General features: G+C 40.7%; 1 protein-coding gene and 1 long non-coding RNA gene across 8 annotated transcripts in view; one reads left to right on the top strand and one right to left on the bottom strand.

Annotated features, from left to right (window-relative positions):
- The window catches only part of EGR2 (early growth response 2), a 14,254-nt gene extending 6,069 nt beyond the window's left edge, over positions 1-8,185 (bottom strand). Inside the window, exons 1-2 of one of the 7 annotated variants that reach the window (XM_079136393.1) lie at positions 8,053-8,176; positions 473-578 (exon numbers count right to left, since the gene is read on the bottom strand). In XM_079136393.1, the coding sequence (XP_078992519.1) occupies positions 473-571 (99 nt within the window). In that variant the 5' untranslated portion in view covers positions 572-578; positions 8,053-8,176. Of the gene's footprint in view, positions 1-472; positions 584-680; positions 809-1,335; positions 3,263-8,052 lie in introns of those variants that run through there. The other 6 variants (XM_079136391.1, XM_079136392.1, XM_079136390.1 and 3 more) reach the window with 6 other exon arrangements.
- On the top strand, positions 935-25,586 carry LOC306659100. The gene is made up of 2 exons (XR_013763205.1): positions 935-1,069; positions 25,332-25,586. It is a non-coding gene; the product is annotated as an uncharacterized lncRNA (long non-coding RNA).

Here is a 25,586-nt window from a genome sequence, read left to right as displayed (position 1 = left end):
GTCCCTTTCCTGTCCCCGACCCTGAACCGCCCCAGTCTGAAGGGGACCCAGGCGGGCAGGAGCCACGGCGCCACGCCGTGGAGGGAGCGTAGCGCTGCAGGCGCTCTCCAGCCGCTCACCTGCCACCGCCGCCGACGCAGCGCGCCAGCTCCCGCCTGGGCTCTAGCTCAAGACGGTCAGGGACCCGGGACAGCCAGAAGTCGCCTCTGATTGTCTATCCGAGCACCGCTTCTTTCACTGCCCGCCTCAACAACTGGACTCCAGGAACCGGCCATCTCCCTGCCTTCAAACGCTCAGAGCTAATTTGGGAAAGTTTCTTGCTTGCACTGTGCGCCTTTTTCCAATTGAGGATGAAAATTAAAGGAAAAAGGAAAGAAATCTCATCGAGGTTAGCACCTTTGTAGGTACCCCAGCCCCAGGAAAATGTGTGAAGTCGCGTTTCTAAGAAAAGGAAAGAAAGCTGCGCTCTTACCACGTGCGCCAGCCCGCTGAGCCTGCGCTCCGGCCGGTCCCGCGGGCCCCTCGCTGACCACCGGCAAGACGACGCCTCGGAGGGGAAACCGACTCGCATCTCCAGCCTGAGTCCGAAAGAAAGGGGGGTAGCCGGATTATGCAAATGTGGGTCCCGGCAGAGGGGCTCGGGTTACGGCCCCCGCCAGCCCAAGAGGTGAGGCACCCACCGGTGGCAAGCGCCGGCCTGGCAACTGCTCTGGCTTCGCTCCTCTCAGTACACGTGGGCGGGCGCGCGGGCGGGCAGCCGATTTGCCGCGGCCTTCTTACTGCGGGTGCTGCTGACAACCCGGCGGGCTGCCGCCGTGCGCGGCCCCGAGGGGGAGCTCCCGGACACCCAAGTGCCAGGCGAACTAGGCTCTGAGGGCAGGGCGTCTGCTGGGGGTGGCCAGGCAAGGGGGAACCGCGCGGTCTGCCGCTGCCACCTTTCACCGAGGAGGAGGCCAATGCGGTTAAAGAGGGGGGAGGAGGCCTCACGAGGAGTATTGAAAGCATGTTAGAGTAAATGGGAGTAACAGACCCTCTGGAATTCTGAACTTTCCAAGGACTCACACATCAGGTAGGAGAGCCAGAGGTGGGGTGGGGACCCTGGCAACCAGGAACTACAGGGAGGTGGTTCAGGCTCCGGAAGGGTGCCTGGGGCCAATCCTAGGAAGCCTTTCCAGGTCCTCCGCTGAAAACCGGTCAGTAGATACTTTTTGTAACTTTTTGTTTTTAAAGAGGGTCTCTTTAATATGGATAACGTGGATAATGGAACAAAATCAAGGAGCACTCATTTCAAGCTAGCCATCCCGCAGATAAATTCAGAGAGCTAAAGTGACTTGCCTAAACTTACGCAGCTGGTGAGTGGTCGAGTTCAAACTTGCCAACGGGTCTTCTGAATCCTGGTACAGTGCACTGGTTGCTACATCATTTACTCAGGAAAACCCAATGCCAGAAAGCGAACACTTCTTTTAAGGCTTGGGAACCTGACTCAGCCCACTAAGGAAGAAACAGGTCACCTTCGTGAATTTTCATCTCCTTTCTTTGACATTTCTGAGGAAAAGGAAGCTGAAGTCAGGACTTTCTCAGGGCAAGGGAGAAGGGGTTGTTATGGACAAGTCCCTACAGTGTACAGGGAGAATTTGAGTTTGGGGACTCTCCAGATCTATGTTGTGGATACAATGACCAGGTTGATACAAAACCAGCGTTAACAATGCTGTCATAAGAAAAAGTCAACCCCACAGTCTCCTTCTTGGAGGCAAGAAGAGGTGAAAGAAGAAAGAGGGATTAATAAAAGCTCTAAAGGTGATTACTGAGCAAGATACTGGGGGTCGAGGAGGAGGAGAGGAAGGAGAGAAATGTGGGAGTTGAATATAAAGATGAACTATAGTTCCTCCTCTTAAGCCTTTGAATACTTTTGTTTTGATTTTTAAAATGATTTTTTTTAAAAAAACAGCATTGTCAAAATTACCCAAGTAAATAGGATGTATCAGGGTTATTAAGAGTAGCAAATTGCTGCCAGATTCCAATTTTGTTTGTCTGGATTCCAGACCCAGGAAACAAAATAAGAAGGAAGCAGAGAAGCCCTTTAGTAGGCTTGGTCCTGGGGTTGGATGTGAGATGGGGAGATGAGCAGGGGAGGCAGCTTGTGGATCCTGGTGCCCAAACAAATGGTTTTCAGCACCCACCCCCAGTCTCAAAGTACTTTTTCACATCGTGGTGACAGGATCACAACCAGTTATGAGGCATGTTACTAATAATTTAGCATTTGCCTTTTGATTTACTAAGAAACACGTTTGAACATTGTTATGGACTCTACCTAGTGTAGTGTCATTTTCATTCTAATATTGCTACTGGAATAGGAGACAAAGGAGTGTCAGAGTTCCCTTAATGGTGGACACACACAAGGGTGTGGATTTCCAACTCAAATGACATAGGATCTGTGCACTTCAGTGAAAATCGGGTCCTTTGCCAACTCTGCCATCCAGACAAGCCTTCTTACAGTTCCCCCCATTGCTGAGAAAACTGGTAAAATGATTCCCTACACTCAGCATCTCAGTGCTACCCTGATAATCCCAGGGGCTATAAACTTAGCCCAGGTTATGCCAATCAAAGTTGTGAAGGCTGAGAAAAGCATTGCTTTGCACCATACTAATAAGCAATTGAAATCATGTCTCATTCACATAAATAATGAAGACAAGAGGCTATACAACCCTTAGGATCTTATTTTGTAGAAGTGGCAGCACTGGTCCAGGTGGCAGATGGTCAGGGTCCCTTTAGATATTTTGAACATCTACCATATATCTAGCACTACATTAAACACTGTAGATACAGTGGTACTTAAAACCAAGTCTGCTTCATGCCCCCATAGAGCTTGCATGTTGTAGTCACACAAATATCACAATGACTACATTTGATCTCAATGAAAGCAAAGGATGAAGGATCAATAGAGTCTAGAAGGCTGAGGAAGGCTTCTTAAAACAGAAATCTGAAAGATGTGCAAGGATTGGTGGAAAATCTGTGGAAAGAGCATTCCAGGGAGAAAACATGGGTGTGGAAAGCCCCCAGGGTGGGAGAAAGCACAATGCATTTGTGGGATGGAGAAAGTCAAGTGTGGGTGGAAACCTCCAGGTCACCTTTCATGCCTAGTGCATTGTGGCTACAGGTAGCCAATACAGAGAACCTTCTTAGGAGCCCCTCTGGAGAAATTTTTAGTCTCTGGGAGTCTGCTTTTCCCCTGCTGTTACTTTTTCTGGCTAGTGATAATAGCATAAATCTTAAAGTTGAGGTTTTTCTTTTCTTACTTAGCTTCTGCAAATGAATAAGAAAATGGCAACAATGTTTCATCCAGGAGAATATATATGGAAGTGCTTATTGGCATCTGCATTGTGTCTCAGTGACATCTTAATGAAATACATTCCTTAGTTGTCTGCTTCTCAATAAGGAAATGTCAATGTGAATTTTGTCCCATTTAAAATGAACAGAGTGTGTAAGTGCAGCATTTCTAGTGGAAACACATGTCAAATATATGGATCACTATGCAATCACTGGCAAAAAATACAAGGTGAATCAATGCATCATTGCTCACAATTGTCTAAGACAAGTCAGCCTGGGGTCCAGGTTAATAAGTTTTTCTGATCATAAAAACTCAAAGATCCATTCCAAACCATCTGCTTATGCCTTTATATTTTTAATCTTTTAACTTATGCATTTTTATCTATTATCGTGTGAAAAATGAAATTCACTATAACTAGGGAACCAATGGATATTTGAGGTACATAACACTAACCTGCTAGCTTATATTACCAAATAAAATCAGACTTATAGAGGCTTTGTTTTTACATAGACAAAAGTATCAGGCAAGTCAGTACATCTGTTGTTAGAGGAGTTGTTTTATAGCACTTACGCAAAAACAAACACAAATATTTTTCTATTTCAACTGAATAATCTCAATAAGAATGGTCATCATTTCTTATAGTAAGATTATGGGTTCTAGAGGCTCACATGACCTGGGTTCAAATCCTATGGCTCTTGGTTCAAATCCTAACTCTGCCACTCCCTTCTCTGTGCCTCAGTTTTCTCATCTGTAAAAAAGACCAAATGACTATAGAGTTGTTTTGAGGATTGAATATAGTAGTACATGAAACCTGTGGCAGGGTATCAGTATATAGTAAGTGTTCAGTAATTGTTAGCTATAAATTGTTACTACGATTGAATACCTACTTTACGTTGTTCTAAGTTCATTGTTTTATTCCTCATATCCACCTTGAAAAACAGAGCCGTTTTTTTTTTTTTTTTTCCCCCAGTTTTAAGGGTAGGATAAATATCCTCAGAGAGGATACATAACTTGCCCACTTTCATACAGTAAGTTGTAGAACCAGAATATGGACTCTGCTCTCTCAGTCACTAAACTCAGGTTTCAGGTACAGCATGTGATTCATAACCCACAGCATATAAAAGCAGAGGAATAGGTCTTCTTCAAATATTCATATATAAGTTATTTGTGATGTTTTTTCCAAAAATTATGAGTTTTAGCATGTATAATAATGATAGCATTACTAGGAAGTTTCAAGTTTGAGATGCAAGGAGAAAAAGAGAACCCAGAAGGCGGTGGTTATTGGCATATAATTTAAAACAAGCTATACCTTTGTGGAAAAAGTCATTGATAAGTTGGAAAGCGAAGTTCCACATTAAAATAAAAATTAAAATAAATTAAAATAAATCTAGTTAAAGTAACATATTTTGCTGTAGAAAGCTCAAAATGCATAACAATAGTATTTTTCTTCCAAGGAAGTTTGGGAATGTGGAACAGTAATTCGAAATGTAAGAAGCATGGGTTGGGAGGTGACCTGTAAAATCTGGTGACAATGCACCCTTAAGGGGCATCCTTTGCCTCAGTGTGACAATGGAGGAGACCTGCCATGTGTGCTCTTCTCACATATTTTCTGTATCGTCACTTTTTTAACTCCATAAATCCCCTGACCTCAGCAGTGTGTTCCATTTATATTCCAGCCAGCGGAGTTCTGGACAGGAACCCAGTATTTGCCTGCCCAGCAGGGAGAATGGAGGAGGCCAAGCCCTCATCAGATAACTCCCAATTAATTCTACCCACCCCACCATATGCCATATCCAACAGTTCCTCTGGGAGGTATATTTCACCTGTATTTCTGCATCCTCTGAAAGGGTTTCTCAGCCCCTTTGGCAGTGGTTTAAATCATTTTGCTCTGAGCTGGGCCCTCTGCATTCAGCAGAGTAAGTGCTACTTTTGTGATGGCAGCCAGTAAAGAGGACCCCTGAGCAGAGGGCTGCCTGGAAGCCACATTTAGGTTGCCTCCCTTTTGCCTGACTCCAACCTAGTACTGGACTATGCAGGCAGCCTGGGGGAAGTAGAGGACACAGGGCAAGGAGCCTAATACCCGCTTCCTCTTCCTCCTCCCACTGGCTGATGGTATTACTTTGCATCGATGGTTGCTACTGGTAGGAACAAGCTGTGCTTACTACAGTCACATCACTCAAGTCTTCGGTGGCAGCCTTGAGAGACAGGCTTTTCTTTCCCTGTATCTGATGATACTTTTGAACATATGCTGCAAAGATGTAGAGACATCACATCCCCTTGTGCCTGCCAGAAACTCACTACACACCAGCCAAAAAGTCCACAATGTTTAGAAAGAGTTTGAGTCTTCACTATTTTGAGTGAGATAGATCATGAGGGCAAGGGGAAAGGATGGCGTGTGGCGGGGGAGAATTCGAGAACCCGGGGACGGGTGCAAAACTAGATAGCGGAGAAAGTACGAGAGTAAGAACTGGGCTCAATGTTGGTCTCTCTCTTAATAATGATAGTAATAATAATAATAAATTTTTGAGCACTTAAGTGTACTAAGCACTCTGCAAATTATGAAGCCTTATCTCTTAAGCCACTGACCATCCCATAAAGCATATATCATTATTCTTTCTACTTTAAAAATGAGGAAACAGAATTACCAAAGCCCAGTCCCTGAACTAATTAAGTAGAAGTGTTATGAGGTGAACCCAAGCAGTGTGACTCCATCACTTGTGCTCCCAGTAGCTACCCTCCCTAGCCTGTGTAACTAGACAAGCCACTTAAATTCTCTAGCCTCTTTCTTCATCTTTAAGATGGGCCTGGGCTTACCTGTCTTAACTGCCCTTGGCCAGAGCATTGTGGGAGATCAAAAGAAGGGGCTTAAGAACACATTCTGGAAAGCAGGATACATGCTCCAAATCTAATTGTCCCCTAGGAAGGCTGTTGGGTTGCAGGGATGAATACAGATTGGGTAGGGAAGGAGGATAAGGTTTTGATTCCAGAACCGGACAAGGCTTCATCGATTGAGTTGAGCCCGTTTGCTTGTCGACCAGTCCTGAAGCCCTTTCAGAGTGGTCTCTTTCCCTGTCCTCATATTGGAAGGTGGTACAAATCTGCATACTCCTTTTCATCTAGAGATGGGGGAGGGGGCAGCATCACCCAGAAGCCTGGGGCCTTTGGAACCAGTCCTTGGCAGCTCTGCTTCTCCTGGTGCTAATAACAGGCTAGACACATAGCCACATTTTTTTCTTGAATCCTAACAATTAACTAGAATGCATGTTTCTGCTCAAGGGCTGCTGTGCCTGAGAGACTGTTGTGGTTCCAATGTGCTCACCACTGAGTCACAGAACAATTTCAATCAATGGCCTTGTAAGCACACAATCAGTGTCTCCCCAGAAACCTGGCAACTTTCAAACTTTTTAAAATTAGAGAGTTTGCTGTTTTAAAATATGATTCTTCAGGCAACAGCCCATGAAAACTTCAGAAAGAGGAAAACTAGAACAATTTGGATCACCGCCCCCTTTTTTTCTCTCTGGATTTTATGAAAGAAGAGACACTGGAGACATGCTCAAAATGTCCATTTTAGTCCCTTTTTCTGCTACTCAGCAGTCCTAAGGATGGAAGTTGCCTTAACAGGGAACATAGTTCCTGACTTTTCCCATTTCAGTCATTTTGTCACAAAGTGCTCTCATGTAATGGCATAGCAAGTGGATGACTTACCAAAGAAATGGAAAATGGTATCAGGAAGCCCAATACATATGAATGTCAGGACAGAGCTCTGTGTCTCCAGTTCAACCTGTGTAGACTCGACTTCCTCTACCCATACAAATCCATGATGGAAAGAACTGGGACACCTTGTCCAATTCCCCTGGAAGCTACTGCTATAACAGTCTCAGCATATACGTTGCTGAGGCAGGGGCAGCAGATAAGCAAGTAGGAGAGCCAGAGTGTGAGTACAGAGGGATGGGCTTTTCTCAACTTCCAAACACCCAGACAAGCACACCGTGTTCTTTAAGCAGTCAGCGAATATTTACTAAGCACCTGCTATAAACAGGTAATATGCTAGGGGCTTAGGAAACACCAGTGAATGGAGCTCCCTGTATTCTTGGAACGGAGCTCACAAGCCGGAAATTTCTTGTGAATTTATTCTAGGGAACCAAGAAAGAGCACACGCAGGCTGTTGTGTCTACCCCTGTCTTCAGCTGGAATCACATCAAACTACCAGTGAGTGCAAATCCCTCCAAAGGCCCTGAGAGGAGGAACGCCAGACTTGCTTTAGCAACTCATTCTGGTGTTTAATACTCTCACAAGGCATTCTTCAGAGGTAGAATCCACCCCCTTTTATTATGCATTTTATTTTGTTTTCTCCTTAGGAAACCTGAAAGAACTTAGTCACAATGCTCTGAGTAATAACTAGTCATAGGCTGGAAGATGGCCCTTAGCCTTTTCTATTTAACATGGACAAAAATCTCAGTTCCTGGAGCCCATCCCCATGATTTCTGCCTTTTGATCCTTTCACTGTCCAGGCCAGTCGATGAACTTCCAAATTCCCACGCTTCCAAGTGGTTGTAAAGCCTAATGGGACACTTCAGGTGATACTCTCCCCTTTCCAGTTCCCTTTCGTTCTCATTACCTTCTTTGAGATTCACCATATAACCGGGTGATGTTGGCAAGGCCACACTCACCTTTCCCTCTCTCCAGAAAAGCCAAGTGAGTCTCAAAGAGGCCAGGTGACTTACCTAAGGTCATACAGCTAGAGAGGAGGCAGAAGCCATTCTCGGCCAGGTCTCTGGGTGCTGAACTTGAGCTCTCTCTCTGCTAATGGGAGCTTCAAGTGCTGGTTGGGAAGGCCTGGGCATGTGAATGCTTATGCAATGCCTGAGCCACTCGGATGGCTGGTGGCCAGTTATCATTTAGGTCACGTGTTTTCTTCTCCAGGTGTGTGCTGACCCTTTTCCACACCCTGTGCCGTATTACCCACCGTGGTAAGAGCTGGTAGCCTTAAGTACAGCAGCCACAGCCACCAGCCAGCCAGATCCTGGAATTCTAGGTCATTGAAGGTGATTTGTGGTCCTATTAGCCCTAAGTCCATCCCCCATAACCATCACTTGTCCCATTTCTGTGAGATTGGCACTGACTCACTGATTGCCACCTTCTGCCTTATCAGTCTGTGATGCAATCAGAAGAGATTCTCATCTGTGTGGGGTGGCTTAAGTGTGGTTGGGTCTCAACTGGGGTGACCAGCCTGACCAGGGGGAGGAGACAAATTCATGAGCTTCATCAACAGAAGGCCTTAATGGTTTTGTTTTTTCACCCTTAGTTAACCTATGTCACCGTATGCGCAGAGATGATCACTGTGTTATTTTTGATTGAAATCATTTGTGTTTGTAGCGAAAATCTGGCCTCACCATAACTTGTTTGTCGAATGGGTATCACCACTACCTCTTTCATTCTTGCCCAAAGGGTTGCAGAAGAGTCATTCATAAATGAAAGGAGCTGGTTTGCAGTCACAAGAACTAACTGGTGTCTGTGCTGGACCATATCTGACTCTATCAGAATCCTAGTCCCTGTAATCTCCATTAGAACAGTGACAACAAAGAAAATTTCCTTGTAAGAAGCTAATTTTGATGATGGAAGTGTTTACCCATTACTTCTCCTCCCCCCTGCAATACTTCTTACCATGTCCTACAAGTCTTTAAAGTCTTGTCCTATCCCTCCAATCACATCTCTTTCCTCTCTTCCTGCTGCTTACCATGCTCAGACATTCCTTAAATATTACAGGCCCCTTCCTTTCTCTAAACCCAGAAGCTGGCTCTTCCCTTTGTCTAGAATGATCCCTTCCCTCACCTTTGGTCATCTTGTGTCTACTCCTTATTCAGGTCTCAGCAAAAACTTTTCCTTCTCAGACCTCCCTGCTCTTCCCAGTTGTCCACCGCTATGCTTTATTTTCTTATATAAGATATATTCTTATTGAATATAAGCTCCATGAAGCCAAAGACCATCCTGTCTTGGCCATTACTGTATACCCTGCCCCGAGAACAGTGCTGGCCTAGAGGAGTGGGCAGTCAGCATTTGTTCACAGAATGAATAGAATGAATGAGCACTATCAGCCAGGATTGATATCCACTGCCTTAATTATGGTCCCAGTGGCTCCCAGAGTCCCAGTTTCTGCATTTGTGAAATAGGAGTATTAATATGTGTGGATTTAAAGCCCTGCACAGTTTTGTTGGTTTATTATTATCTGTCTCTATAAATATATGTACAGAAGCCAAGGGCTGTAGCTTCAACCATCATCCCACACTGGACTGGAATATTCTAAGTAAGACAACATCTCAAGTGCTGATAAAGGCAAACATATTAGGTCCATGAAAGAGACCTCCCCTCTTCTGCAAAGAAGTCAGGCTATGCTTTTCCCTAAGAAGTTTATATGATCCTGATAGGAACTGATTTGGATAAAATCTTTTTGATTGAATTCCATTCATTGTCTTGCTCATGACAAAGCCTTTTCAATGGATGAGGCAAATCAATTTTCAAATATATGCATGAATCATGCTTAGAAGACAACTTAACAGAGTCTGCAACCCCTGGGACCTCTTTTTACGTTTGTTAGTAAAGGTGATTTATCCTTTTTCAGTCTTCAGGTAAGTTCTAGGACTTTGTTAATTCTTTCAAATGGATATTCAGCTTAAAGTGACATAAAAAAATAATGAAAAGGAGATCACTAATAAGAGGCAAAGCAATTTTTTTTTTTTTTTTTTTTTTTTTTTTTTTTTTTTTTTTTTTTTTTACCTAATTAGAGCACAGAACCTCAAAGTAACTTCTATTATTCAATCTAAGGCAGTTAGGGCTACATGTTGGTTTTGAATGAATACTGCTAAATTTCAGTAAGTAAATACCATTATTATCAACGTTTGGCTTTGAATATGCTAATGGCACTCCCGTAGACTTACTTTAATTTCAATGATGTGTTTTAATCTGAGCTATTGAAAAGAAACTACAATTTATTTAATTTTTAGAAAGTCAAGAATAAGTTGATCAAGAAAAGGTTGCTTAATTAGGACTTGTTTGCTTAAAACACACATACAAATCAATAAATGATATAAAGAGAAAACAGACTTGCAAAGAAAGAAGTCAATTTTTATTGTCATGGCCCAAAAGCATTCAAACTGTCAGGTGTAAATTGTCACTGACAGTTATACAAATGTTATCTGTTAGAATTGGTGGGCTAGTGCTGTCAAAATAATTTAGGAAGTATTTTTGAGCCCTGTAGGGTACTAGGCTCTGACAGAGGTTACAGGATTGAAAGATGAATTACAGACCTCTGTCTCTTAGAATGTGAATTCTGGGACAGAGGCCAATGCACAAATAAGATGGCACAGAAGACATGAATATCTTCCAAGGTATGATCTGACATGATTCCAATGCCACTACAGGCCTGAGGAGGGGAAAAAGATGTCTGGCAGATGTAGTGGAGATAAAGCAAGGCAAAGCATGTGAAGGTCATCCATTTTTCATGTCTTCCACAGCTCAGTACACCTCCCTACACAGTATCAACTGTGGGAGATACCAGTAAACATTGACGGTTCATCAACTGATTGATTGATACTTAACAAAAGACATAGGGGATGGATCCTGAACATGCTATGGCAAACACTTGGTAGAATTAATATATCCTAGGCACTTACTTTAAGATTGACAAAGAGTTTGGCTACTATAGTTGCAGATCCAAAATCATAAATTCTGTATGTATTTATCATCTCTAGTTTTCTGGGCAAAGATTATTGAAGCCAATCAAAGGAATAGATAACATGCATTTGTATAGACTCCTCAATGAAGGAGGTTGCATCTAGCAGCAGCTTAACTTTCTTTTCCCAGCAGGATGCTTGGAGCATCACTCCACAGACACCTTACCAGAGAATGGCTACATAGCTCTGAAAGGGGAGCAAGTGGCCCTGAACTGTGCCAGCTTGGTTTGACCTAATGGATGAACTTGAAAAGTTCACAGGTTGACAGTAGAGAGGACCCCCCATGATGTGGCAGGCCCCTAAAGGGTTTCCTCAGCCACTTGGAGTCCTGGTCACTTGTCTCTCCACAGTTGCTCCCCCACCATCAAATGACGGCTTCAGTCTGCAGATTCTGTGCAGAAGCTCTCCTAGGTTCCCTGCGCTCTAGAAATGAACCATGGAGGAACAAGCAACCTGATCACTTTAGTTTGCACCTCATTTTACACCTCCATGTGGCTCCTGGATGGTATTAGAACTGAGAACACATTGGAGCTGCAGCTGGCGAGTATAGGGAGTGGGGCAACATTTTGCTTTAGGCTGAAGGACCAAAGAAATCAGGAATCTGGGAGATGAGGGGGACATAGCATCCCACTCTGCCCTGCCTCTTGTGCATATTCTGTCTCAATTAGCTCAAGGCAGATACAGATAGCAACAGAAATCTGAGATAGGGAAGAAAATCTGTTTCTGCCCCTGGCTCTCAAAGTTTCCATTTGAAGTGGATTTTCAGAATGAAAATTGATTATTTAAACATAAATGAATATTAAAAAAAAGAAAGAATGGACTTTTGTTGGTTCTGTTTCAGTGATTTTAATTAACTTTCAGAGATCTGCAGCAATAACTGTTACCTATGATGCTATTCTAGTTAAAATGTGATGGGCATAGATAGAATTAAATGTTAATTGGCATAATTACCTAGATAATATTTTAAGATTTATTATCTGTATTTGCCTTATTGTGCTTTGCAGCTCAATATGAAGCTTTAAAAAAAAAAAAACTTTCTCTTCATCTCCCACAGAGTTATTTTTCACTTTGGGTTTGCTAGTTATTAGTCAGAGATGATAATAATAATTTTTCTTAAAGTGCAGGCTGCAGCTGAGAATTTCCAAAGTGCAGTGAGTCACATCTGGAGTAGTCATTCATCCCCAAACCTCAGAGTCAGATGTTGTGCCAGGAAAGGGTCCAGAATTCCCCATCCTTGATACCAAGCATCAGTGTTAGGACCCCTTTACCACGTGGGACGGCTGTCCTTGACCAGTCAGCCTGAATTGTGGCAGTCCCCACAAGTGGACCCCTGAGAGGGTCTCTAATCTTCATGTCCCTCAGATCAGTAGCTCTCATGTTCACCCTGCATCAGAACCATTGGACACATGATGTCCCAAACCTGTCTCATTGCCAAACAATGACAATGATTTATTAATTGCACAGGACGATCTGTGCAGATTACTCTGCAGAAAGGAACCAGTGTGAGGACCTGGTCTATGTAGGAATCCAGCTTCTAGTCCTGCCACTGTTCTGCCAAGAACACTTAAACCATGGAAGCTCAGTATGGCTCAGTGCTAGGTCTCTAGAACTTCAGTACTTTTAATTTTATTTGTACCTTTATTTTAATAAATAAAAACATTTTAAGAGAAAGCCTTACATTACTATTGAGAAATGGAAACCTGTATCATTTGGTGCAAATGAAAAGAAATAATAATAGACCTTATTTTGGAGTTTTCAACATAGCACAGTGCTTGCTAAAGTTCAGCTCCTGGAAGTAAAAAAGGATTAAACATGGAGAACAGGAACTGACTCATTACTTACAACCACAGGCAAGTCCTTCACTACCACTTTATCTAATAAGTATGAGGGAGAAAAAACAAAATAGTTGCTGACCTGTAGTGTGAGCTTATGGCTTACAGGAATGTACAAAGATAGAGCCAGCCGTAAGACTAGAACCTTGACAAAGCCACCAGCTGACCAGTTGATCTGATCTGTGCATGAAATAAAAACATAAAGAGTAGAAGAAACAACTGATTGCAGATCTTAAAATGAAAAATATACTAGTTAAAATAAGTTTTAAAACATAATAAAATAATAATCTTGGTTTGAGATAGAATATTATTAAATGAAAATATATCATTGAGGAATTCACCAGAACACGGCAAAGACAAAAAAAGATGAAGAGGAAGCAGAAAAGGAGGGAGAAAAAAACAGAAGCAAAAAGGAATCTCATTTATGAGACATGATAATAAATTGAGATTCAACTTTTTGTGAGTTCCAGAAGAAAAGAAGGGAGCATGATATAAAGATATATTTTCAAAGTTTAGCAAGACAACCTGACCAGAAGTGCTCTGCAGAACACACCCAGCACCCATATCTTGGTTTCTAATATCATTCCCCAGCGGAAGGAACCAGAACTCCTTCAGGAAATAGCTGGTTCTAGGAATGGGGTAGGAAGTACACAAGATGAACCTGGAGAATTTTGTCGTCCCAGCAAGTAAGAAAATAATAGTTTTTTTAAAAAAAACATAATTATGTATGTCAAAAAGACATAGAAGCCAACTGAAACTTCTAAGGGCCAAAGCTAGAACATTTGAACAAGAAAATAAACTAGTATTAGATTATAAGATCTAGTATAAAAATAGCTATAAGTTCATATTGATATAAATAAATGATTGACTAAATATATAAGTGAGGGAAAAGGGACATATCTCCTGTGCAGAAATTCCAGATAATTAATGTAGATATGTTGTCCTTGTGTGGCACTAACTGTGGATGGAACGTAGTAACTTTCTTCCAGAGAGTACCATATGGACAGAAAGGAAAAGATGGGAGTAATTTCATAGTACAGAACCCTGGCAAACATTACCTCAAGTCATTTGATCATGGTTAATGTCAATAGTGATGTCATATGATATTATGATGTGATGAGAATGGAACTTCACCTGGGTGATCTTCCTCCAAAAAACATATTACATTGTTCTAGTCATGAGAAAAACATCAAAAAATCCTCACTGAGGTATAGTCTACAAAACACCTGACCAGTAGTCTTCAAAACTGTTGAGGTCAAAAAATCAAAGAGCCTGAGAAACTGTCACAATCAAGAGGAACCTAAGACCTGATGACCAAATGGCATATGGTGTCCCATATGGGATCTTGGAAAAGAAAAAATGACAATAGGGAAAAAATTGGAAAAATCAGGATAAAGTTTGTACTTTAAAAATAACATATTAATATCAGTTCATTATTTGGGACAAATTTGCCCTGCTAATATAAGATGTTAAAAATAGAGACACCTGGGTATAGGGTAAATAGAATTCTCTCTGTACAAAATTATTTTGCAATAATTTTGTAAATCTAGACGTGTTCTAAAATTAAAAGTTTATTTTTCAAAAAGTGCCTGCAAAGGGACCCAGTAGGTTAAGTAGACTCACTGTAACAAAACTAGAAAACATCATGGATAACAATAACATCCTAAAAGCTGTGAGAGTGAAAAAAAAAACCCACAAAAACAAATTATCTAAAACTGTGAGTTATAGTTGAGCTTGTCAATCAGCAATAGTAGAAACCAGACAACTGTGGAGATAAATCTTAAAAGTGCTGAAGGAAGATAAAATAACTTACAATTTTACACATAAATACATTATTACTAGAGAAGGCAAAATGAACCATTTCCAATGTACTATTTACCATCCACATGTCTTAATTAAAAGATGTATGTCAAGGAAGATAATTTGCAGAATCATGTAATTGGGAAATTGATACTTTCAGCTATCAAGACTTATGGTAAAGTTGTATTATGTTTAACAATGATATTGGTGCAAGGATAGGCAAATAGACTAATGGGTCATATTAGAACCTCAGGTCCACATGTAATATAGTCACCTCAATTACGACAGAGGTGCCACTGCAATACTACCGGAAAATGACCACAGTCAGTCAGTGGTGCTATAACAATTAGCTAGCTACGTGTCAAAACAGAATCTTAATCTTACCTCACACCATATACAAAAATTAATTCGAAGTGGATCCTAGACCTAAATGTGAAAGGCAATACAGAGGTATTATGAGCAAATACTTTGATGATATCAAGGTGGGTACAGAATCTATGAAGCACCTAAAAATATGAAACACACCAGAAAACATGGATGATTTAGACTCCATTAAAATGTACAAAAGATACTTCAAAAGATTTGGTTTATCAAAATATATGTTTAGAAAATGAAAATGAGGACAGAGGTATATGGGAACACAAGATAATTATTACATAAAATAAAAGGTTATGAAAAATAATGGGGAATTTTATTTAGGAATGACGTTTTGGCTACTATTTTCAAATTTTAAACAAGGATCCAAAAGTGTTTTTAAGATGTTGTTAAATTAATTTGAATACTTTTAGCTATTAAATGATCATGATTAACACAAGTTTTAATACTTGATGCCCCTGTATTTTCAACACCAAACTATCTATGTGACTTAGAGGTTCCTATCAAAGTCATAAGAAACATTCATCCTAAAGACACCTATTTTCCCACAAATTCAATAAAATCTTCAGTTGCCTAAAGAACTAAGTAAAATATTAGTAATAATAATATTACAATATTAAATGTAACAAATAATTTTACAATAAAATAATAATATATAATAATATAAAATTTATTCAGCAATTGTGCCTAATATCTTTATAAGTAGCCTGCATATATTAGCTCATTCAGTTCTCCCAACACTCCTGTGAATTGCTATCTTTGCCTCTACTTCACCAACAGGATTTTCAAGCACAGAAATGTTAAGTTTCCAAGGTAACACTGTTATTAAGAGGAGAGTCAGCATATGAACCCAGGCAGTATAGTACTAAAACCTGAGCTCCTAACTACTCTATTACGACAATGATTTATAATAGAGAAAACTTAGAAAAAATTTGAACACCCATAAATGAAGATATTCAGAAATATTTAATGATACTGGAAATGTTCATGAGAATATCAAACAAAAAGCTGAATATGATATGACATTTATTGAGTGATTACTATGTTTCAGGCTTGATTGTAAATGGTTTATGTGAATTATCTCAATTGATTAGCACACTAACTTTGAGATGGTACTGTTTTCATTCCTGTTGTGTAGTTAAGAAAAATCTTCCAGAAGTTAATTTTTTCAACATTGCAGAGCCTCTGATTCAAATGCAAGTAGTCCATAAGCAATGCTCTTAAATAATACTTTCTGCAACTTCCCCTTTTCTTGCCTATAAAATTGAATGTAAATTATGAGCATCTATGAAATCATTTATTCTAATAATATTTATTGAGCATTTAACATGCTCCAGGTATATAATAGGGATACAGCAGTGAACAAGCTGATTTAAGTCCTCATATTCTATTCTACTGGGAAACTAAGGCATCAAACTATTTGCTTTATTTACAATAAAGTTTAATGAGTACAAAGACAAGGGAAGTTCTTCAGTGCCTAGGAATTCAGTATTCTAATTAATTCCTGATATGACAAATGCCTTCTACATCCTGTTATGTTTGTATATTCTACTTCACAAGATAGTTCTGATGACCAATGAGCATTTAGCACATCCACTTTGTGAGAGACACAATCTCCAGTTGTTTCTTAACAGTGACTGTCATAACTTGCTACCTATGCCGCAGATTGGACCAGAAGCTCCCAAAGGTAGAGCTATCTTCTGCAATAATTGTCATGCCTCTGGTATTCTGAGTGAGAGCAAGCAAGAAAGAAGAGGTCGAGGACTCAATGAGGGATGCTGCAGAAAAAAATAATAAAAAAGGAAATGCACCAAAATGCTGCCTCCAGATAGCTGGATTGGTTATCTTCAGATAGAAAGACTTAGGGGATATTATTTTCTTTCGATCCCTTTGTATTTTTCCATTTTTCTACAGTGCACCACGTTTTGTATTGATGTATATTTAACTTTCAAAATGCAGACCAGGTATACAATTGCAATAAATTGTAGGAAAAAAATAAAATAACCACCTACAGAGATTTAGGATATTTTTGACTGCTGAAACCAAAATTTTATGTCCATTTGTTTGTTCATTAATTATACATAACATAAAATTTACCATTGCAATAATTTTTAAATGTACAGGTCAGAGATATTAAGTACATTCACATTGTTGCACAACCATTACCACCAGCCATCTCCAGAACTCTTTCAATCTTGCAAAACTGAAACTGTATAACAATTAAACAATAGCTCCCCATCCCCACCCCCAACCCCTGGCAATCGCTGTTCTACTTTACATCTCTGCATGTGAGTAATCTAAGTACCTCATGTAAGTGGAATGATACAGTTTTTTTGTGACTTGCTTATTACACTTAGCATAATGTCCTCAAGTTCCATCCATTGTCTTAGTCCACTAAGGCTTCTCTAACAGAATGCCATAAACTAGATGGCCTAGAAACAACAATTTATTTCCCACTGGTTACTGGAAGTCAGAGATCGGGTGTCGGCACATTTAGTTTCTGGTGAGGGGCCTTTTCCCCTCATAATTGGTTCATGAGTGGCCATCTTTAAGCTTTGTCTTTACATGTAGGTAAAGGGGCAAGAGAGCTCTGTGGGGTCACTTTCATAAGACACTAATCTCATCCATCAGAGCTCCACACTCATTACCTAAGCACCTGCCAGAGACACCACTTCCTAGTACCACCACACTTTGAGTTAGGATTTAAACATAAGAATTGAGAGGGAGGACACATTCAGTGTCTAATATTGTGTTGTAGCATAGGTCAAAATTTCCTTCCTTCTTAAGACTGAATAATATTCTCTTGTATGTATATACTGGACTTTTTTATCCATTCATTTGTTGATGGACACATGAATTGTTCCTGACCATTGTTAAATAATATTCCTATGAACACATATGTACAGATAGCTCTTTGAATCTCAACTTTCAGTTCTTTTGAGTAAATTCCCAGAAGTGTGATTTTGGGCTCATATTGTAATTCTACGTTTAATGTTTTGAGGAATTGCTGTACCATTTTCCATAGCAGCTGTACCTTTTTACATTCCCACCAAAAGTGGTGGGAATGTTCCAATTTCTCCATAACTTACCAGCATTTGTTATTTTTTATTTTTTGATAATGTTCATCCTAATGAGTATGAACAATATCTCATGGGGGTTTTGATTTGCACTTCCCAAATGATTAGTGATGTTGAGCACATTTTCATATACTGACTGGCAATTTGCATCTATTCTTTGGAGAAATGTCTATTTGAGTCTTTCGCCCATTGGTTTGTTTTACTACCGTTGAGTTGTAGGAATTCTTCATGTATTCTGGATATTAATCTCTTATCAGAAGTATTACTTCCAAGTATTTCCCTCTATTCTATGGCTTGCATTTCATTTTGTTGATTATGTGACATCCCATTTTAAATTAGATATTTCTATGAAGGGTAATTTTTTTCCCCCAAATCCATTGTTTATGCTGGGAAAGCCCTAATGAATATAGCCAACCTTCAGATGTCTAAATCCAATGCTTGTGGCTTTTGGTATGAGAGACTCCGATAGACAGAAAATGATATTGACTAAATTGTATTGTCATATTTTGTACCATGTACGAATATGTAGCAATGAATCCCATTACTGTGTGTATCATTTAATACACTAATTAAAATATGGAAAAAGAAATATATGTATATATCCTATTTGTGTTCTTTGATTAAAAATAACAGAAGTGGGGGGTTCTCACACCGTCCTTGGCATGTCTCTTCCTGGACCCCACATCTGAACAACTTGCCAAACCCTCGCAACTCTTCCTTCTCCGGAGTGGTTGCATCCAGCATTGCTCTCCATTGTTCTGCTTCCACCTCATTCACACTTCTGTGATTCTACTTGCGACAGATATCCAAAGTGCTTGCTGCCATTCAGACTGACATTGGAAAAAGCACAGACTGCAAACCAAATATTCCAGGTTCAAAGAAATTTGAGAAATGCTGGGTTAATAAAAATAAAACACATTTTTATTGCAGGACTTCTCAGAACCTATACTATGCTGGAGAGTGACGTAAAATCCAAGGGTTTTCTAAGGCCATTTAGCTGCTGAACACTCTTAAGGAGGCTGGTGGGAGAAGCACTGTTAACTCTGAATAGTACCTACCAGAATCTAAAATAGGGCAATAGCTTCCTAAATGGTCTCTCTGCATCCAGTCCTATTGTTTCATAAGGTGCCACCTAGAGATACTTCCTATCGACTGCCAAAGGAATCAAAGGCTACTTGAACTCTGGACCCAACTTACCCTTCTAGACTTTTTCTTATTTCTCTATACAAACCCTACTCTTCCAACAACTAAACCACATTAACTACCCAGAAAAGATACAGCCTTCCTGCAGAAGTTCTTTCTTGCCATCCCTGATCAGACCCTGCCACCCACTGGGATCCACCTCCTGAACACTCCTCTCTCCAGGCAGTCAGCCTCTCCGTCCTCTGGATTCCCCAGCACTCTGTATTGGGTCATGCCTTCATTATCCAAGCCATGCATTATTTCTTATAATGGGTATTTTTCTTTTTCAGAGAAGGGAGACTATGTCTTCCCCATCTTTGAGTTCTTGGTCTTTCCTAATATTTGCCTGGGGTTTATTTTCTGTCTTCTTTAAAACATTTAAAAATCGAACAAACAAGTAATAAATGAATACTTGCTTGTGAAAATCCAAACCACAGAAGTATGTAGAAGGAAAAAAAGAATTCTCTATTCTTACTCTCCTCTATCTAATTCTAATAGCAGGAACTTCTATTAAAAGTTGGTCGTGCATCTTTTACATCTTTATTGACATTTATGAATTTTGTATGTTACGTGTATACATATCTATATATACACACATGCATATATATGTATAAAATATACTTTTTTATTTTAACTTTGTTAGGACACAGATGAGATTCCAGTACACCTAATTTTTTATTTCTTTTTTTAATTTACCTTGAAGAACATTCTGTGTCATTACTTATAGACCTAACTCATTAGTTTTAATGGTTTCATGATATTCCATTTATGGAGGCATGTACTGTATTTAACCATTCCCTTGGAAGCTTAGTTTGCTTCTGATTTCTCATAATTAAAATTAGAGCTGCAATTAGTATCCTTGTACATATATCTCTCTGTTCATTGTATGGATGATCCAATGACCTGATCTATAAAATAAGGGCAAAATGCTGAGCAAGGCTTGCAACACTGACAAACTGCTCACTAGAAAGCCAGTACTAATAATAAGTATGTGTTGATTGAATAAGTTTAAAATTATTTATTCTCTAAAGGATTTGCTGTTTAGTAACAATAATCACAAGTTTTATAAACTATCAGTTGAATACAGGTTGGGTTAATAGTTTGTGTGGAAGAAATCTAAGGGTCTTAGCTGACTATAAGCTTAAAACAAGACAAGATAAAGCAGCATCTTAGAAGCAAACACAACTCTGGTTACATAAATGAAGGATAATTTCCAGATCACAAGACCCAATAATCAATTCAGTTCAACACACATATACTCCATGAACTCATACAAATCAGATTACACATTTTTCTGAGGACAGTGGTCATAAGGAAGTCACTAACAACCTGGGGGTTACTCAGAATAAGAAAAGTTCTGATACCTTGTCACATGAGGCAGAGTAGAAAATGAAGTATTTGGCCTAGAGAAGAGAAAACATAGGGAACCCGTGATAGCCATCTTTAAGCAACTTGAAAGGCTGACATGGGGAAGAGGAAGCAGACATGCTCTTTGAACCAGCACTAATGGATGGACTTGTCAAGCAGAGAGATTTCAACCCAGGGTGAGCGGACCACTCTCTAACCACTTAGGTCATTCAACAATGAAATGAGCTGTCTCATGAGGTAATGAAGTTCTCAGTCCTAAAGAGGTTGCAGAAGAGGTGTATGGGTTTTTAAGGTTCTTACAAAGGCTACTGTGAAGGTTAAGACTTCTCTAAGTGTCCCCTGAGCATGGACAGAAACCAGCTTCCTAAGGGCAAAGGAATGCCCTCAACCTCTGAGCAATTATTCCAGTACCTCAGACTGTAAACAGTTCTCTCCTCCTAACATCCTGATCCCTGGTGGGAAAGAAAGCCAGTATGACAGAATCCAAAGACAAAGGAAGCTCTGAGAAACTGAAGGGAACATTACAAAGAAGAAAAAAAAATTACCAAAAATAATCTCTATCTGTGCTGGTTCTCGGCCTCTTACCAGCCTTCATGGTCACCCACAAATCTCCCTACCACCCTTTCTGAGGACTTTCCTATCCAAAGAGAAAGTGTCTGGTAATTGACCCTAAGCTGTCGGTGAGAAATATAGTCATTCTCAAGAGCTAATGCCAATCAATTGGTGATGCCTGCCTAGGGCCCTGAATTGAGGGGGTTTCTGATGATGAAAGAGCATGGCAATTGATTAGCATTGCCTGTCCTGAGCTCCATGGTAGGGAGTGGTTGAGCACATGCCACAGATCTGATGAGTTTGCACCAAAGTGCACTAAGAAGTTATTTCTTGCAAAACCCCAGAGAGCAATGGAAAAAATAATTTTACAAAAGATCTATGGAAAAGGGTAATGCTTAACCCAAAGAAGAATCTTAATAATAGCAGAGATTTAAAGCATTATGGCATTTTAGATGAGGATGCATCTGAAGGCAAAGAAGTGCCTCCTAATGTCCCTGTAAACCTGTCACAGAGGTCACCTCCTTTCCCGCAACTGTCCAGCAATTTCTTGTCCAGCAATTTCTGGGGGCAGAAGAAAAGGTGGATGTCAACATCTGCTGCACCAACTGTTTCAGACGAGGGTCCAGTGATACAGACAAATGGAATTTTGCCTAGAGATGACCATGCTCATGTCTCCCTCTCATCCTGTATGCCAAGACTTGAACTAGGAACTGACTGGAGAAATTATTCCCAAACTCTATACACTTTCCTGCTGTCTTTGGATGCATGACTGCTTGACCCTGATCCTGTGAGGGTCCGTGAGCCTCTTTCAAGTGTCCCTGTGGCTCCTGGGCCAGACTCAGGCCCTCCGTCCCTTCACCAGGTAACTCTGCCCACTCCCTGAGGCTCCCACCCACCTCTCAGAGGCTGGTTCCAAGCACTATGATGATGTCAGCGGCTTCTGGCTCCCAGCCTGCAGCCCACGCTTTCCTCCACAACAAAAATGCCTCAGTTCTTTTGCCCCCATGGCTTTCAAGTTGTGTGTCCCCAGCCTGCCACAAAAGCCTCTGTTCTCCTTTCGGTGTCTCTTCAGCACAGACTCAAGACTGCCCCAGGGCAAAGAGTCGGGTGGGTTGGAGTGGGTGGGGAGATGCTCCTCTCACATACCCTTTTCACTGCTCGTGGAGGAAACTGAGGCCCAAAGAGGAAGAGGGACTTGTTCAAGGAAGTACTGAGTTGGTGGTGGAGGTGAGGCTGGGCCACACCATGTCCAGTCTTTTCCCTTGTGAGTTTCTGAGCTGCTCAGCCTGGTTGTGCTTAATTTGGTTATTACTTTTATACCCTTTCAAAAAAAAAGCTACTTCACCTTCTCCCTCCCCTTCTCCTTTTACTCCTCCTTTTCAACTTTTTTCCCGTCTGTCTGGCTCTTCTAACATCTTTTCTATGCCCCATCTCCATCTCTATTTTTCTGTCCAACCTCTTCTTTCTCCCTTTCTTCTCTCTCTCTCTCTCTCTCTCTCTCTCTCTCTCTCTCTCTCTCTCTCTCTCTCTCTCTCTCTCTCTTTCTGACAAAGGATGAAGAAGGGCTGCTTTCCCTTGCAAACTTGGAGTTCTCCATAGTCTGCAGAGGACGGTACAGAGCAGGGGCAGAGGAAGAGAGGACTGGGGAGAGCCCCTTGGAATTAACTAACTGACTCACGATCCTCTGGGCTCCTTTCTCTGACCCCCGCCGTCTAGAAAATCCATTTAATTTCTTTTACGGAAGTTTTGTTTTCCTTTATTTTCCCCCTGATTAGATATCAAAACAGTAATACTGAGTAAAGTTGGGGTGCTTTGCTGCTAGTCAAAGTGTCCCCCCATTGAACATTTTGGGGGGTACAGAGAGAGGGAACAGAGAGGGAGGGTGGAAGCCACCTGGAAAGGTAGCACTCTCCAAAATGCCGACGTTATCTGATGAAGCAGGTCAGTGTGTTCTGCTTCAAACACTGTTCACAGTGAGAGAGGAGTAGGAGTGCAGGTTTTGCAACCAGATACCTGTATAATGTGTAATAAATAAGGAACACAGATGAGATGGCCTTTTATTATTTTTCTAATCTATGCTGTCAGGTTTCACTTATGAAATGGGGGAGAGACGAGGCAGACATGTGTGCATTTGGGGGGTCCTCAGCATGTGGCCTCCAGTGAGTTCACAATTTAGACTATGCTGGACCACGGGGGTGTGGACAGATAATCTTCCCTAAACCCATAAGTATTGATCTCATAGAAAGAATACCACACAAGGAACGAAGAAACAGATTCCTCTTCCCAGGACAGCCTCACACATTCTGTTTTCCAGAACAAGCCATTTATTCTCCACTGCCCACATTTTCTCCCTCTCTGGGATGAAGAATTCAAACTAGATGAGTGTTTCTCAAATAATATCCCATGCCCACCAAGGGCTCACTACATGTTTTAGGAGCTCTTTAAGCAGAAAAAGAATGTCTGTGAGACAATGAAGGTTGAAACTCCAGAGAAACCTGCCTGTTGCTTTTATTGTTTAACATGTTAAAGTTCCAGGTAAGATTTAATTTGCAAAAAGAGCCACCTAAAGTATGATAACCATTGAAATACGGGATTGTTTTCCTTATACTGGGACTAGAGGGAGGTGCCCCAAATCTAGTATATAATATTGCCCTCTGAAAATAAAAAGATGAGTAGTCTGAAATGGTTATTGTAATCATCTCAAGCACCTAACACGGAAAAGATTGGTCAGATGAAAGATCTATCTCATGTGGAAGCACTAAAAAAGGATGCTGGTGGTTGCCAAATAAACATTGCCCAGAGTGCCTGAGCCTCCAGTCCTAACGTGTGTGTGTGTGTGTGTGTGAGTGCGCGCGCGCGTGTGTGTGCTTTCTTAGGGATGGCTCAATCAGCACAATATCCCTTTTTCCTATGCCTGTGCCCATGGCAGATATCACTAATCAACCATTGCTTCCCCTCCAAACCTAAATGTGGCCTTAAAGCTCTCAACACTTGACATTCCTTAACAATCAATAAGTGATTTTATGAAATGAAACCTATCTTTCATCCATGCATTTAAACATTTGAATCACACAAGTAACTCCTTTTGTTTAGATCTCTGACTCATCAAGCAACCTTCTGATTATAACATACTTTCCCATGGACTTTTCAAAAGACAAGAGTTTTGAGTCCTCTCAATAGTTACAGTTTTCACTCTACATTGGTCTCATGAATTCAGCGATTGGAAATCCTGATAACTAAAGGTCTGAAGACCAAATGGTGGACTCTGGCAGGTCGACCAGGATAATCCTCCTGAGTAGAGAGCTATTTGGACTGCCAGCTTTCCCCAGATAACTTACCATTTCCATACTTTGTAAGTTTCAAATTTCTGTAATGACTACTAATAACTCCACATAGACGATTCTCGGACTTAAGAGATACTTGCCATTCTCAGAGCAGTTAGGGTGGAAGAACAACAGTGTCTAGTATTCATGAGAACATGTCCAACTAGCTTAATGGGAAAAAGGTCAGGGGATGGAAGTCTAGAAGCAAGTCCTCCTGGCTCCTACAACCCTTGTCAATCATACCATGCTCAAACTCCAAACCAAGCTTCCATGTTAGCAATCACAAGGGTGTCTAACCATGGAATGTCTTCTTTCATGGCCTGGTTTTTGTGATTATCTTAAGGTCATAAATAGAAAAGAAGATTCTTACCATGTGAGGAAACATTTATCCTTCCATCAGTGTTCCCACTTGGTGGTGTTGAGTCAGGTAGAGCATCACATGAAGACCAACGCTGGTTCCAACCCCCCATGGAAATGAATTTCATAGCCACAGTGTGCTCCTAAGAAGCTTCAATGGAAGGTTATACTATGCCATTCTTTCTCTTGGAAAACTAACTCAGACCAAGTCCTGCCTATAGGAAGTTTCATATTTTGTATCAAAAGTCAGCTCCAAAGCAAAAAAGTTGTCCTTGTGAAAATGCCTAAGTACTTTTAAGATATCAGTTTTATTCTTGAATAATGAGACTATCCTGTTATAGGTTGAATTCATATAGTGAAGTCCTCATCCATAATACGTCAGAATGTGATTATATTTTTAAATACAGGTGACTAGATAAAATGGAACCATGTGGGGGCCCTAATTCAGTGTAAAAGATATTCTTAGAAGAAGAGAAAATTTGGACACAGAGAGACACCGGGGATACTTTTTCATGAAGGAAAGACCATGTGAGGAAACAACCAGAGGGTGGCCATAAGTAAGCCAAGGAGAGATGCCCAGGAGAAACCAGCCTGCCAACACCTTGATCTTGGACTTCTAACTTCCAGAGTTTTGAGAAAATAAATTCCTGTTGCTGAAACCA

This window comes from Sciurus vulgaris, assembly GCF_902686455.1.
Source record: "Sciurus vulgaris genome assembly, chromosome: 4".
In the NCBI taxonomy this organism is placed as follows: domain Eukaryota; kingdom Metazoa; phylum Chordata; class Mammalia; order Rodentia; family Sciuridae; genus Sciurus; species Sciurus vulgaris.
Note: the sequence above shows the minus strand (reverse complement) of the source record. Positions and strands in the feature narration are given on the sequence as shown.